We start from the raw sequence: 16,949 nt of genomic DNA on the forward strand, positions 1-16,949 counted from the left end.
TCTCTCTCAAGTTTTCATGCCACAATAACTGTGATCCAGTATCAATCATGAATGGGGGAGGAAAGGAGAGAAAAAAAAAATATTACACTGTCTGCAATGTAATCACCTGCAATTGGTATAATTCACAAGCAGCTCTGTATTTGTTTCCCAGACTTGTTACAGCCTTCACTGTAACTTGCTTCTGATCCCATTGTAATCAACTACATACAGCCAGCGAAGCTGTATGAGACTGCACAGCCTCTCTGAGCAACAGAGTTGTTCCAGTGCTTGACTGTCCTTACGGTGAAGGAGTTTTGCCCTTATACCCAGTCATAACCTCTCATTTCAATTTATGCTTGTTGTCTCATCACAGCAATGAGCCTGGCTTGAGCTTTTTGATAACCACCTCACAGGTACTGGAAGGCTGCTATTTTATCCCCCACAAGTCATCTTCCAGTGGGTTTTAGTTCAAGTAGACACAATTCTAGCCATAGGCCCCCTAAAATAACAAAAGCTTTCAAAAATAACTTGAGAACTGATCGAAGTAGAGAGCTGTTCCAAGCAAATTATAAATCAGCTGTACTCTTTAATTAGAAACAGCCTATCCCATTGGGTGCACAGAGACTGAGAGCCTTCTGAAACTCTAAATACAAGGCACAGATGCATTTTATTCTACTACCATTGCTTCAGGAAGAAGGATAGAAGGCTCCCAACTCACACAAAGTTAATGATCGCAGAAGCCATTATTTTTCATTCCTCCTTCAAAGTTAGCTGAGAGAAGTAAGTACACTATCTGCACATAGTAACACACAGTACTGTATAGCTTAGAAATTGTACTCTTCAAAGGAGCACATCTGCACCTACTGTTTGTCAGCAGAGGACATTACTATCACAGCCATTTAAAAATACTATGTAACATCTTTTCACTGAAGCTCATTTGCAAAATATGCATAAACTTGAAAAGCATACAAACATTTTTTCATTAAGTTTCAATTTTAAATGAAAGGACATATTAGTAAACAGACCCCTGAGTGTTCATGCAACAGCACTTTCTACTCACAATGACAGCCCACCAGGCTCCTCAAACACTTCCAACAGGTTACAGGGATACGCATCTGCTGGGAAGGTCTAATACCAGTTCAGGCTTTATGAGCTCAGGAAATACTGAATCAACCTACAAAATTATCCAAGTATCTTAAAGCTGAAAGCTAGTGCACAGCACCCAAATCATCTCCATGGACTGGTTTAACCATTAAGTCCTAAAAACCTGACCCTAGATATATAGGGAGTCCTAGTTTCGGCTGGGACAGAGTTAATTTTCTTCCTAGTAGCTGGTACAGTGCTGTATTTTGGATTTAGTATGAGAATAATTTTGACAACACGCTAATGTTCTAGTTGTTGCTAATCCTTATCCTTGTAATGCTTATCCTAAGTCAAAGATTTTTCAGCTTCCCCTGCTCTGCAAGTGAGCAGGTACAAGAAGCTGGGAGGGAGCATGGCCAGGACAGCTGACCTGAACTAGCCAAAGGGATATTCCATACCATATGACTCAGTATATAAACTGGGGGGAGTTGGCTGGTGTCATAGTTTAAGCCCAGCCGGCAACAAAGCACCATGAGGCCACTCGCTCAGTCCTCCCCAGCCTGGTGGGATGGGGAGGAGAAAATACAAAGAAACGCTCATGGGTCGAGACAAGGACAGGGAGGGATCACTCACCAATTATGGTCACGGGCAAAAAAACCAGATGCAACTTGGGCAAAAAAAAAAGCCAAAATCAATTTAATTTACTACCAATCAAATCAAAACAAGGATAATAAGAAGTAAAACCAAATCTTAAAACACCTTCCCCCCCACCCCTCCCTCCTTCCCGGCTCAACTCCAGTCCCAATTTTCTCTACCTCCTCCCCTCCAGCAGCGCAGGGGAATGGGGGTTGCAGTCAGTTCATCACACACATTGTCTCCGCCGCAACTTCCTCCTCAGGGGCAGGACTCCTCACACTCTTCCCCTGCTCCAGCGTGGGGTCCCTCCCACAGGAGACAGCCCTCCATGAACTTCTCCAACGTGAGTCCTTTCATGGGTCCTTTCTGCGGGCTGATCTTCAGGCACAGACTGCTCCAGCTTCTCACAGGAGCCACCCCTGTGGCCCCTCCCCTGCTACCAGAACCCGGCCACACAAACCCAAAACAGCTGGGAGGGGCCAATCCCTGCTCATGGACTGGCTGGGCATCAGTCAGTAGGTGGTGGGCAATTGCATTGTGCACCACTTGTCTCTACTGGGTTTTATTTCTCTCTTTTTGTTACCTTATAATAACAATAGTAATTGTAATGACATTTTATCTTCATTATTAAACTGTTCTTATCTCAATCCACAAGTTTTACCTTTTTTTCTGATTCTCCTCCCCATCCCAGGGCGGGGGGGGGGGGGGGGGGGTGAGTGAGCAGCTACGTGGTTCTTCATTGCCAGCTGGGGTTAAACCACAAAAGGGTCAGAATAACAGACATCAGAATAATGATGCCTATTTCCTCACCAGAGAACTTCATATAGAGCTTGACTTAGGCTTATGTCTGCAAGAAAGCCAAGCCTTATTACTTTTCTACAAAAAATGCGTTGCTATATCTGCCAGAGGCAGAGAACATCTGTGCATCCATGTCCAAAGCCACAATCTATTGAACTTCAACACATCTGGCAACTGCTGTCTGTAAATGTGACTTGCATGAACATGTCATCAAGTGAGAAGAAGGCCCAAGAACTAAGAGCTAAGCAAAAGATTGTGCCAGTTTTTCCATTAAGAATTCTCTGCAAAGATCTTCGCATCTCTAGTCAAACTACTCATAATCTCATTAAACCTAGCAATATCAAGTTTACTGACCACATGAATAAAAATTGGAATCTGAGAAGTTCAGGGCTGATCCTACAGCATTTGGATGCCTAAGTCAAAATCTTCCCCAGGTCAAGAACCACTTAATCAGGGCTCCATTTTCCAGGCTAAACAGTGACTAGCTAAGACAGACATCTAAGTTAGTCTCAATTCAATATATCAAATACCAATTAGACATTTGTTTTAGTAAAAAAATTTTCTGAAAGGAAGCAGGACATAGACACTACTGCAAACTCAGTTTCTTACTTGCGTAGGAAGTGGTGAAAGTTACTTTGCAAACTATAGTACTACATTGTACTAATGTACACTACTTGAACCCTAACGTATTTTCTGTCCTTCATTTTCTTCTCACACAGGGCTGATGTCAAGTCCAAAATTATCACATTTCTCCCCTACCCCAATCAATTCTCCATACATTATGCAGAACACTATTTTGCACGGAGAATCAGGAGTCTATACTCACTTTGCTTCTTTTAAGAGGTTTTCCAATATAAGCAGAGCTAGGACAAGCTCTTTGTTTAGTTGTGTTTGGGCTTTTTTTTTTTTTGCTAAGAAGAAAAGAGACAAACTAAGACTGTTGTTATCTGGAAGTTTCTGTATTCCTTACTTTTTCAACAGAAAGGATATTTCTATAAATAGCTGGTCATTACTCCTATTAATTCTGCCTATGGCATCAAAAAGAACGTGAAAAACAAAGCAAAAGCCAGGAAACTACAGGCTGGGCAGCCTCACCTCGATGCCTGGGAAGGTGATAGAGCAAACCAGAAGCTATTTCTAGACACAGTAAGGACAAGATGATGACTAGGAGTAGTCAGCAACTGGATTTACAGCTGGGAAAATCATGTCTGACCAGCCTGATAATCTACAATGAATAAGGAGCTGAGCAGATGAGGGGAAGGCAGTGGATGTTGTTTATCTTGACTTCAGTAAAGCTTCTGACACTGTCCTCATAACAGTTGTCTTCATAGACAAACTGATAAGGTACAGGCTACAATAGCAGATGGTGAGGTGGACTGAAAATTGTCTTACATGACCAGTTCAAAGAGCTGCGATCAGTGGCACAAATCTCCAGCTGGAACAGTCACTAGCAGTGTACCCCAGGGGTCAGTACTGGAGCCGGTACTGTTCAACATCATCATCCACAACCTGGAAGATGGGAGAGAATGCACCCTCAGCATGTTTGCAGATGATACAAAAACTGGAAGGAATGACTGATGCACCAGGTGTGTGCACTGCCAGTCAGAGGAACCTGGACAGGCTGGAGAACTGGTCAAAAAGGAACCTCATGAAGCTCAACAAAAGGGAAATGCAAAGTCCTGCACCCAGGAATAACCCCATGCACCAGCACACACTGGAGAACAACCAGTTGGAAATCAGCTTTACAGAGAAAGGCCTGGGGTCCTGGTAAACAAGAAATTAAACTGGTGCCAGCAATGTGCCCTTGCAGCAAAGGCCAACAGCATCCTGAGCTGTACTAGGAAGAGTGTTGCCAGCAGGTCAAGGTGGGTGATCCTTCCACTCTACTCAGCACTGGTGAGACATCTGGAGAACTGTGCCCAGTGCTGGACTCCCCACTAGGAGAGAGACATGGACATACTGGAGCAAGTCCAGAGAAGGGCCATGAAGATGATTAAGCAGACAGATTGAAGCACCTGTCGGAGCAGGAGAAGTTGAGAGCTGGGACTGTTCAGCCTGGGGAGGAGAAGGCTCACAGGGATCTCAATGTGTATAAATATATCATGTGTATAAATAAGTGATGCACTTCCTTCCCAAGTAAGGAAGACTGAGCCAGACTCTTCTCAGGGGTGCACAGTGAAAGGACAAGCGGTAATGGGCACAAATCAAAATACAGGAAATTACATTTAAACATAAGAAAAACGTTTGACTGTGAGGGTGGTCAAACACTGGAACAGGTTGCCCCAAATGGCTGTAGATTCTCCACTGTTGCAGACATTCAAAACCCAACTGGAAACAGCCCTCAGCCACCTGCTCTGATCAGCCTTGCATTAATCAGTGGCGTGGGACTAGACAATCTACAGAGTCTCCTTCAAACGTCTACAATCCTATGAGGCTAATTCATTGGATTTTATTCTATAAAGTATACCACAAAGAAGTAAAAAGAAGCTATAAAACCTCCATAAAATAATATGGAATCAAGTATCAGATGAAGCAAGGAAGATCTTTGACAACACTTGGGATTACTTCCAAGAAAAAAAAAAAAAGGCAAAGAAAGAGGGGAGGGGAAGTTGATCTATTGGATGGAATTTAGCTAGAGTTTGGACAGATTGTTTAGAAAGGCAAGAAGGGCCTGCAGAAAGTCCAGATAGGTTTGTAACTGTCTTTCTGGCACTGAGTTACCACACTAAGTCTTCACTCAAGTATTTTTCTGTAGCACCTGTACGGGCATCTTGCCAAACTAAATTCAGAAAGGCTGGTGTGTCTTAAAAAAAATTAAGGGAGACTTTGCCACATTGTATTTGATTATCGGTCTACACTATTATTAAAGACAAGCCAGCACAATGCACTATATACTATGAAGGAAAATAAAACATTTCTTCTGATGAAGTTTCAACCAGATTCTTCAGAATAAATGAGGTAATGTAACAGCATGAGTCACTGAAGTGGCAGTCATGCAGCCAGTCCCCTCATACATTTTGGAGTTTAACTGTAAAATTCCAGATAGAACTGTGGCTTCTGCAGTTAAAATAAGGAGCAGCTTTCAAATATGCTATATTACAATGTAATGACAACTCAATTTTCACCTGTGGCCATCTAACATTAAATCTGTTTTGTTTTTTTTTTTAAAATATTGAACTGGCTCTGCAACAGAGATTATTTTTATAGAGTAAAACTAAAATGTATAGCTTTAAGTTTAATATCACTGCTCTATAGCATCAATTTAAAATAGCTTCCGAACACAAAACACTATTTGAAACAAAAACATTGACACAACAGTTCTGTAGAACCAGATCTGGTTTCAGCATTTTGCAACAGTGCAAATTACCCATTTCAGAGGAAGCAAGAAAAAAGAGCATCCAGCAAACAATGTCACAAAGGATGAGCACAAAACAGATGTGGGAAAAATAAACAGCCTTCCTGCCCTGGAATTTGTAAAAAGATCTGCAAAGAGCAAACAGGACTTCTCACTGCAATTTGACTTCTAGACCTATAAAAGGAGTCCCATGAGAAAAGACACTCAGATGAATAAAATATACTAAAAATAATAGCAAACATTTACAAGACTTTTAAAAGAAGAACATCACTCTTGGACTTAAAAGTTTTATCAACATTTTGTAGTATTCTGCAATCAAAATGTAGCTATAATCTCATTTTTAAAATTCCATTAGAACACTACATCTTTTCAAATACTGTATTCAAAGACAGCCTTTGTCTCTTTCTGATTTAACAGACATTTTTAGAGAAGGTATTTGAAGTTGCTTTGACAAAAGTCTGCTAATACAGAATAATTACTGTAGTATTTTTTATTATTTTTAAACTATACAGGTGCCCCAGTACAATTTGTGTAAGATGGTCTCACATTCCTTTGGCAAGTGATTAGCACCACAGGCTTCATGGTCTCCTCCTTGTTCTAAGATGAGGAATGCACTATACATTGCCCTTAAACTATGTAGGATTAGCTAAGAGAAGGGTTTTTCACATCCGTGATTAACAAGGAATAACTGTTCACCCCCTTCAGGGCTGTTCAAAAACATATTCTCTACCTGAACTCATTATGCTTCTGCTACCTATCACACATGTGTGAAGGTATTAACCCTTCAAACGCTCATATATGCTGACTGAAGCCAGACAGGTGATTAAGTATCAATGCTTTAAGGGGGAGAAAATCAAAACATCAAGCAGCCTGAAAAAACAAGCACATGCATCAGCACCTCAGGTTGTAGGCAGTCCAACCTAGACCTTCCTGGCTGCAGGAGTCAGAAACTGTTCAGAATGTACCCCAGCTGAAAAATTAATTCTCAGGCTTCAGTAATGAATTTGCATACCAAAATGAAGACCAAGATTCAGTGAGAAAAGAAACTGGAGACTAACTTCTAGCTAAAAAGCTAAGAACTCATTCCAAGAGCTCAGTACAACTTCCATACTATGCAATACAAGGTCTTACCACCAAAAAAGCTGCTTTCATTGAGACTACATATAGTCAAGCACAACAAGATGAAGTATCATTCAGTTATTTGCTGTTCTTTTAGCTATGATAGTGATACAAATGATTCCTGGAACAGTACCAGTGACTCCACTGCTAACATAGCATTTTTCACCACAGGTCCTAAAATTCCACATTAGCCTTTAAACTTCACTTCTAAGCCTCTGTAATTTGGAAAAAAACCAACAGATTTTGCTTCAGCTAAAACTGCAAAACTGCATCATAAAAATAGACAACATTTGGCATTTTTTCCAGAAGTCCCTGCTCCTGAACTTTGATCATGTAGCTCTATGGAAGTGAAGTCTGGGGGTTTTAACACTTCTTTTCTGCAACTGAAAGAGCTATATTCTATCAGAGATTCAAAACCCAGAAAGAAAAAGTTCAGACCAAAACTAATTAATCTGGGATTAATTTATTGACACAGCTCACATTTAAAGAATCATAGAAAATCCTGCTATTCCTCTTTTAAAAGTTACTATTTTCCTACTTGGAATTTACATTTTATGGATAGAGCTCATCAAATAAATGGAATAAAACTGCAATCTCATGCCACACATCAATACATAATAAAAAGTTAGCACATCGGTTTATTTTAATCTCTGGAAAGCGTGTTTTATCCCATCAGTGATACAAGAAGTCTGGACCCTAAGAAAGAACATACACATAATATAGTATAGCCCTTTCCTAGACTAGACAAAAAGAGCAGTACTAGTGTATCTAGTCTATTTTGAAACAGCTGCTAATTCCCTCGATAATTGCCCAGGCCTGGTGGGCAGTACTGCCCAAGACAAGCTGTATTTGTTTTTATCCTAGATGGAACATTTTATTTCTTAGTCCATCCTGCTATGCGTGCCTTCGTAAGATGAGATGCTCTGTAAAACACCATACGTTCAGAGATCCCGGTAACTCATAAGTCAGTTTTGGTTTTGTAATTTCAAAACCTGCTAATACAGCTTAATAGTTTACTGCATTTATCAGACTAGGTTAGAGCCCAAACAGATTAACTCTAACCATGTAATATGCGAAATATAGCTAAAAAAACTTTATTATACTGAATCCTGTTTAATATCTTTGACAAGATTGACTCCCATATATTGAGGTTATAATTAAGCCCTTGTTGCAGAAGCTGCAAACATAGCAGTTTCACATATAGATTTATATCCAGAAAAGAAATTCAAGTAGTATTTCAGTGTGTTTGCTAAGCAGAAAAAAAAACAAAAACAAAAACAAACTTTTCCTTGAAACTATGTAGCTGAAATATACTTTTCCTTCTGTGCTGTGGCACATCTTTAAGTTTCAAATTGTTCATCCACAGCATGAACAAAACATTAATAATTTTCACTACTACTTAGTCAAACACTCCTAAGTAAATGCTCTCTTCATCTTAAGTTTTAATAACTTATTTAATGTACTTGTGGAGATGGAGCCCCAATAAATAGCAAGCACAGACAATTCCTCAGTTTGTTATTTTAGAACTGTGTCATAAAAATTTAGAAAAATGCAAGAACTGTAACAAAACATTTAATTCTTGAAATATTTCTTGCTCCATCACTCAGTAATACATTGAAAGAAACATGAAAATACAACATAGGTAGCTTTCAGTTTAAAAGCCATTTCAAGTACCAACTTGATATTCAACCCTTACAGCATTCTTTTCTTGAACTCAGGATTTCATCTTATTTGCACCATGTAGCTCAGAGGGGCTGGTTTTTGGGGAGGTATGGGGAGCATAAATATTTAGCTCAGATACTGACTCAGAAGTTGCAGTTGTTCTAGAGCCTGAGAGAGTAAGATTTTTACTTCCACACTAGTTTTCAGCACAAATAGGTTTTGCGGGATTTGGGGTTTTTTTGTTTGTGGGGTTTTTTTGTTAGTTTGGTTTTTTAAGTCTACACAGAGAGTTCTTTAGAACATTAAGATATTAAACAGACGTTTTAGAAATAAATTCTATTAATTCAAGTATCAAAAGTGTAGGGGCTTGGCCTGGAAACTTTTTAGGCCACACAAGTAACCTTTCTCACAAGAGTAATCAGTGGGACTACTCATGCAAACCAAGTTATTCACGTGGTAAATGTCTGCAGAATCAGACTCCAAATTAGCATTTTAGGGGCATACTGCTGCCTCAATGGATTATTCACAAATACAGGAAGAAAAATGTGGGTAGTTTTCAAGTGATTGCTGTAAACTCTTCCTATGCTGACATCTTTTGGATGTTTAGCATCATCTTAGAATGTTCATAGCTGGCATCCCAACTACTAGACATAGAAAAATTATTAGCAAAATTTATGATTAAAAACAGTGTTCCTATCAGCCAAAAAAACATGTTTTCCTAAATGAAAAGGTAACTGCTCTGCTATGTAAATAAGTGAAGAGTATATTTAGCCCTCAAAACCTGACTACATGGTATTTCTGGAGTACAAAGAACTGTAAGGAAATTTTAGACTTAAGTAGCTTATAATAGAACTGGTTCAACTGTCTATAGCAGCTGTCTTCAAACTTTATACTTCCCTTCAGATGACAATGGCTTGTAAAAACACTGGGATACTTTGAACAGTAGCTGCAACACCACAGAAGAAGGTGGCCTTGGGGATAACAATTGACCACACTTTTTAAAAGTCATTTTTAAAGCTGTGTGTAATAATAGTGCTAGTTTTCAGAAAGTGGAGCTTTTCACTATCTTCATCTCGTTTTCTTAAGAGGCTATTTCAAACTATTATAAACATCACACCCAAGATGACAGCTTTATAAAGAAATAAGAAACAAGTGTTTAATTTCACATATTCATAAGGAATCGTTTCAAAAGGTTTTGTCTCCCATAATAAGCAGTGGTCTCTGGAAATTCTTAAATGTTGTGGAAATTCTCCATACCTTGACCCTTTGTGCCTTCCTGCCATGAAACACACTGAAACCCACCACTGATACACAACTGTGGTCTACATAAGAAAGGTTCAGACAACGTAACGGGTCACAATCCCAATCCTTTCTTTGTGGGACCTGCCATGTACTGAATGGCCATATACTCTTTAAAGGCTCTACTCATAGAAACATGGGCTCATCATACAGGTTACTAGTTAATATAGAAAGTCTTGCAGATGTTAAACACAGGACAGACAAGATCATAATTAATCCAAGAGTTTTTGACACTGCTTCAGGATGTACACAAAGGTACAAGCTGTCCCACTGATTGAAAAATGGGCTGTATGTATTGAAGTTCAAAGGGGCTTGTTTCAGCAGACGGAGCATCTACACAACACAACAGACCATGCGATTCAGCCACTCAAGATACAGGCTGTGAAGAAAGCCATATTCACGGCAGACTTACTAGCTCAGGCAGTGTTGTACCAAATTGGTTTGGACTGGAGCTAGTACCCCCTTAAGAGCTGAGCCTTCAGACAAGACGCCAGAGATTATAACTAAGTGAACATTCGACTGAAGACTTTTCAGAGAAGTATCCAACTAAAAGGCTTATAGCAAAATCACCTTCAGCTTTACCAGGGTCTCTCCAGCAACTAAAGTTTCCACAAACCTAAAACTTACCTGATTAAGTTGCTAGTTTCCATCTTGTTTTCCCTCCCAGTTCTTATGTGGTAGGCACTACTACACGATCACTTATTGTTAACTGAACATTTTTAATTTAAAGATACAGGTGGGCTGCTGTGGTAACAATCACTAGCTACGGCAGTATTCATTGTGGTTTTGGTTTACGTTGCAATTCTACAATTACACTGGCGTGACACAAATTCCTGTTATGGAGCACATTAGGTCTAAATAGCTTTGTGTACATACTACTACATATATCTAGTGTACTAGAGATTTCTTGTTGTTTTACTAAACTATAGGAGAAACATTTCTATCCACCTGAGAGAGGTATACATAGATTTAATCAAATCATATCTTAAGTAGCTCTCTTCTGAAGAGACGGTTGAGAGTTTCTTCTTTCAGAGATTAATTTTGCAAAGTGCTTCAGGTCTTCACTTCCCTTAGAGGGAGCTGAGGATATTCAGCATTTTGCACGATCAGATCTACAAATGAGTATTCGTGACAAGTAACTTACTGATCAACCAAACAGTTCCTTGGAAATCAGAGTAACTGGTCTAAGAAGAAATTATTTTCTAACTGAAATTCCAGTTCAAAAACAAAAAACCCAAAAGCACCACTTAACGTAGAGAGATGGATTTATTTTTCTTCCCAAAGGGAAACTACTGTGAAAGTCTGTTCTTCACATTAAAGAGAGTACTGAACTACAGGAAACACATTTTAAAATTCAGCCTGTATACACTAGCACAAGATATTAAAACATAAGAAATATTACATGTAAACAATCTTATAAACCAAATTGAGTTCATTACCTTCCATTGGCATGCTAAAAGGACTGCATCAGGTATTCTTTGACAGCAGCTTGGCACATTACACTTACAGTGGAAATGTGACATCCTACACTTACACATTGAAAAAAACTAAAAAGCTTTAAAGGGCTTGGTATTTAATGTATAAAAGAAAATACTTGAAGGAAGGATCCACAAGTTTCCTGAGAAATCGTTTTGAATTTCAGAATCTCAAGGAGATGAATTGGCTGTCAGATAACAATGCGCCTTCATCAGATGGACTTGGCAGTTGTAAACAAGAAGAATTTTCTCAGCTTTTCCTCACAAATATGAAATATTTGCTCTTAGCCAACAGCTGGGGCGGTTTAAAGACATCCTGCATATATATTCAAATTACAAGTCACCCACACACCTAACACTGACTGAATTCCAGCAAATTAAAGAAACTCCGACAACTACTGCAGCAGATGCAAAATAACTCTGAAGACAAAACAGAATCTAACTTTGCAGGTGTAAATGACTAAACTTTCAAATGTCATAGTTTGCCTGCTGAAGGGTGAACAAAATAACCCACAAAAGTAGCCACAATTATCAGAATTTCTCCTCAAAACTAGTATCTTATGTGACTGGAAAATAGCCATTGTTTTCCAAAGATTTTACAGATTTATCAAGAGACAACCAAAGGAAAAAAAACAGAAAATGTAATGGCAAAATGTGAACATGTCAGACAAGTTAGTTAACCACTAAAGTTCTTTTTTTTTTTTTCTAGTATTGCAATTCTATACTTCAGAAATCTTACCATTAAATGCCTCGAAATTATGACACAATTTAAAATAATTTCTGAAATATTGTTAACAAATCACATAGCAGGGTCTTGCTTTGATATAATCAAGAAACAAAGGTGAATATATGCTGGTTTAAAACTTAGAAAGTATTTGGTATCTCAGCATCAAACCACATTCACAGTGAAAGCATGGATCTTTTAATGTTTATTCATGTTTCATCTATGCGTATTTACTTTTGCAATATGAACTACACTGCTGTTTAATTTTTTAGCTAGACCCTATAAACCAAATTTAGGAATGTGTATATATTATTCCAATATATCCCTCAGCAGGAGAAGCTGTACTAAATCCCTATACTTTGTACAAAGTTTAAAGCACATTGTAAAAAAGCATTGCATTAAGTGTTTTAATACGACTTTGAAAGAATCTGACTATGCATTTCTAAGAGCAATCAATCTCATTAAAATTTATTCAAAAAAGGTTGCACTATATAACAACAGTTTCAATTCTTAGGTCAAAAAGTTACTTTGTTTTATTTGAAAAAATGAGGTAATTAACCCAAGTACATGATATTTCAGCTACTATAGAAATATCATAATTGCACTGGTGGTTACTAAGTCTCTTGAATAGCTTAGTCTATATGACCAACCAAACCATAATGGTTTGTGGGTTTTTTTGTTTTAAATACACAGCAGCTGTGGATACAGAGCACAACCATAATAAAACAAACAGAATGTTTAGGCCAATGCTGCTCTTCAATGGAGTAAAGTAGAAATACTTTTATGAAGCTAAAGCAGCAGCAAATGAAAAACCAAACAAGACCTCAGAGGCATGCTTAAAGAAAAGGTGATACAATGAAAATGCAGCAACTAAGATGCGTAATAATGAAGACACTACTCTGAAGTTCTACATGAACATACATTAATACAGTGGCATTCTTAGACTCTCCTAGCTCCAAACTGAAACTGCATCCAACAATCAGCATCTTGCCTTTAATGAGTCGGATGTCCCAAGTTGTACACTACATTTTAAAAAATATTTTCATTTGAGGAAATGCAACAAAATAAGAAGGCACATACTGAAAAATAAACAACTGCTATAAAAAGCTAAAGCAGTTTGGGAATGCCGCATTTTCTATGTCCTACTGCAACCAAGCAGGTGTTTGCAATTCACCAGACAAGATCCTCTCATCCCCACTCCATCCTCTCTCCCCACAGTACTCAATTTTTTTTTTAAAGTCCAAATCCAATTAATTTTTGAAAGTTAACAGTTCACATTTTTTTCTAAGCCTTTGTAAAAGTTTATCATATAAAAACTAGAGTAGAATTCAATTACTGCTTTCACACTATGTAACAACACTTTATAACTAGCAGTTACTTCCAATAAGACGTTGTACAAAACATCCAACATCTCCAAGACTAACATCTAACACTGTACCCCAGAGAACAAGCTTTTTTAGGCGTATTCATGTTTGAAAAAGTCCTTGTATATTCAAGGGAAAATACTTGTTAGTATTCAAGCTATTTCCTACAAGACAATTGCAGTTTACACTCCAGATCTGGACTACTCATGAAAGCTCCCCCCCACCTGGGTCCCACACATACTGCTTGAGAATTTTACTTCTCTTGTGTCTCAATAAGAATAGATGTCCCAAGTTTAAGAAAATTAAAAAAATTTAAAAAAAAAGAGGCCTTAGTACCCTAACACGCAACTGATTTGATAAAAAAAAAAAATTGTATTTTTGATTTTAAATATACTTACAGCCGCTCCAGTTCTTTTAAATCCTGGAATGCTCCTCTCTCAATAGTACTAATCTTGTTCTCCATGAGCTGACTGAAATATAGAAATTTTTATATATAAGTATCAATAGCTCCAATATAACTTGTTGCATTAACAGTAGTCACTTAAAGGCAACCACATATTCATTAAAACAGTACAACAGTTACTCTAGAATGACATCCACTTTAACCTTCCAGACCCGCCACCAACACTTTACACGGGCTCATATACCCAAAAGGGGAACAATAATCCTTGGTAAAAGAAAGAAGAATAGATACTACATTTCCTCATTTACTTTAAGAGTCCCAAGTTAAAAAATTACACATATGCATACATGCTGTGTGCACACATACACACATCATTCCTTTTCGGCAAGTTATAAGACTCCAGTTGAACAATACCAGGGCGATATTAGTCTCACATGAGAATAACAAAACAAAAACACTGAACTGTGGTGTTGGGGAAAAAAACATCACTGAAAGATTGCACAGTGACTGTAACTGTAACAGTAGTTTTGTTTTGTAAAAATGTTAAAAATTACTTTACAACATGATATTCTGTTTCAGAGGGAAACAGAAAAGGATTTTATATGACTACTTGCTCAAATTAAATAGCCTTAACAACTAAGCTAAGTAAATTCTGCAGTATTTTAAACTTGGTATTAGTTAGAATTTTTTTTTTCCCCCAGAAAAACCAAAAACCCCACAGAATTCTGAAAGCTTCATAATGCTTGGAACAAAAGCATTTACAAAAAAACCCTCCAAACCAAATCATTACTTCCTCAAATTCACCACTGAAGTGTTTCCTTTTTGCCCAGAAACTGTAGAAAAGCAATCATCATCACCTGGGACTTGCTTTTAAATTCAGTAAAGGAATAACTTTTTTTCTAAAAAAATTCCCTTCAGGTTGAGAGTACCCATTTTGAGTGTGAACTATAAATTTCCTAACCTTAAACTGAAGTCACTCTAACAGTTATTCAACCAATTCTAGCAACTCATAAGCTACATGCCAAGTTAAATCCTCAAGTTATCTCATAGCCTTAAGGAGAGATTAAAAAAAATTAGATTATATTTAAGGCAATTGCTAACTTACTCATATGAGTTTATAACACATGGGGGAGGGGCTGTAAATTCAGATGCAGTAGCACAGTAGTTAAAAAGTGATAACCCATCCAGCTTATAAACTGAAAGATAACTAGTTCAGTGTTTTTTATAACAAACTGTAGCATCAGTCCTAAAAGGTATCAGTGACAGAAAGTGAAAACTTACAGAACTCGAAGGTGCCTTAGACCAGCAAAGTCGGTCTTGGTGATTCTTGTGATGTTATTTCCATTAAGATCCCTAAGAAGAATAATTTATAAGCAGCAAAATTAAAACATTCAAAAGTTACTTTTAAATTGTTTTGTTTGTTTTCATGGGCACAGCATTTTCAGAAATTAGGAGATGTAAATGAACCCAACCAACCATTCCTACAACTAAGACTGTGTGAGTTCCTAATTTCCAAGTGACTGAACGAAGGTTTATCTTGAAAGTAGTAGTTCCAAACTTTGTAATGAGACCCTTACAAACTCAGTTCTGCCTGCCATTATAAAGCTTATATTTATCCTTAACAATACAGAAGAGTCAAAACCTGTCTGAACGTGGTTAGAACTACATTTAGAAAACCACTAAAGCTACTATATATATATATGCTACAGTATTTGTTTGACTGTTAACAAAAACTAAGTGGCTGAAATCAAGACAATTTTCACCATTTTTAAGCAACTTTCAGCTTTCATAGTACTGCTACAAAGGCAGAATAGGGCTTAACTTCCTATAGCAAACGTTAGCTTTCAAACAAGCATGAGACTGTTGGAGGGTAAGTGATGAGAAACACGATTTTATGAAAACTAAACTCTTCACTTGCTGCACAGGAAGCTATACTGACTGCAGAAAGTAAAGACTGCTCAGAAGCAATGGAAAACTCTATTTAGGCCCTAGCATTTTTGTTCAGACTTCAGCACTGCTTTCTCTTCTGGAGTTATATGCCCTCTTTTTCGTAACATTTTGAAGTCAAGATATAAACTTCCCTCAATTCAAATCACTACAAATAAAACCAGACTTCGCGATTCCTGAGGTAAGCCATTAGGAAGCGGTATTATATGGGAACTACCCTAACAATTACAGTTCATCCCCATCGTAGTTAGGAAAAAAAAAAAAAAAATTTTTTTTTTTGCTGTTCATACCACATGTGGCCAAAACACCACTGTACAGAAACCGCACAAGTCTCAGCAGAAGTGTCCCCCTGATACTCTTCCTCAGTGAAATTCGTCACTCGAGACGTGTGTTCATACCCCAGCATTTACTTCTCACACTCTAGCAAGACATTTAACGTGCTCACCTCTTCCACTCCTTAGACCCTTCTGAAAGGCAGCCCGATACGATAAATAACCGACCACATGCTTGCTCGCTCTCTCTAGACTAGAAAACACCCTAGCCGGAGGGTACGCTAACGCTCTCAAAAAGCGGGTGGGGGGAGGGATCGCAGTTAAGGCACAACTTCGCGCCCTGTGAGTGGGGAAGAGGCTGAAACACCCCAGCGTGCCCTCGCCCAAAGGCAGACAGATGCGGGCTTGCGCCGGGGCAGAGAGCCGCCGGGCTCCTGCTTCGCGCCAGGGCAGCGGGCGGCAGCGCGCCCCCGCCCGCCTCCCCGCGCCGAGCCGCCGCGGCCGGCGGGGCGGGAGCGAGCGATGCGCGCCCGCGGAGCTCCGCCGCCCGCCCCGCGGCCTGCCCGCGCCCGGCTCTTCCCCACCGCCTCGGGGAAAGCAAGCCGCAATAGCTAAGTTTGCCGGGAAATGGGCGCCGGCGGGGGAAGGGGGGGGTGGTGGTGGCGGAGAGGCCGCTCCGCCGCCGCCGCCTCGGGGCGCCCCCCGGGCCGCGGTGGTGCCCGCCCCGCCGCCCCCGCTCCCCGCGGCAGCGGGAACCGCGCTCCTCGCCGCGGCTTCCCGGGATGAAAGGCACCGGCTGGGAGCAGCGTCCACCTCTCCCGTGTCCCCGCGCA

General features: G+C 39.2%; 1 protein-coding gene across 15 annotated transcripts in view; it reads right to left on the bottom strand.

Annotated features, from left to right (window-relative positions):
* The window catches only part of SLIT2 (slit guidance ligand 2), a 274,697-nt gene that overhangs the window by 256,914 nt on the left and 834 nt on the right, over window positions 1-16,949 (bottom strand). For all 15 annotated transcript variants that reach the window (XM_052780382.1, XM_052780381.1, XM_052780383.1 and 12 more), the window contains exons 2-3: window positions 15,179-15,250; window positions 13,893-13,964 (exon numbers count right to left, since the gene is read on the bottom strand). In XM_052780382.1, the coding sequence (XP_052636342.1) occupies window positions 13,893-13,964; window positions 15,179-15,250 (144 nt within the window). The remainder of the gene's footprint in view (window positions 1-13,892; window positions 13,965-15,178; window positions 15,251-16,949) is intronic.

The sequence above is a fragment of the Harpia harpyja genome, chromosome 2 (assembly GCF_026419915.1).
Source record: "Harpia harpyja isolate bHarHar1 chromosome 2, bHarHar1 primary haplotype, whole genome shotgun sequence".
Classification (NCBI taxonomy): domain Eukaryota; kingdom Metazoa; phylum Chordata; class Aves; order Accipitriformes; family Accipitridae; genus Harpia; species Harpia harpyja.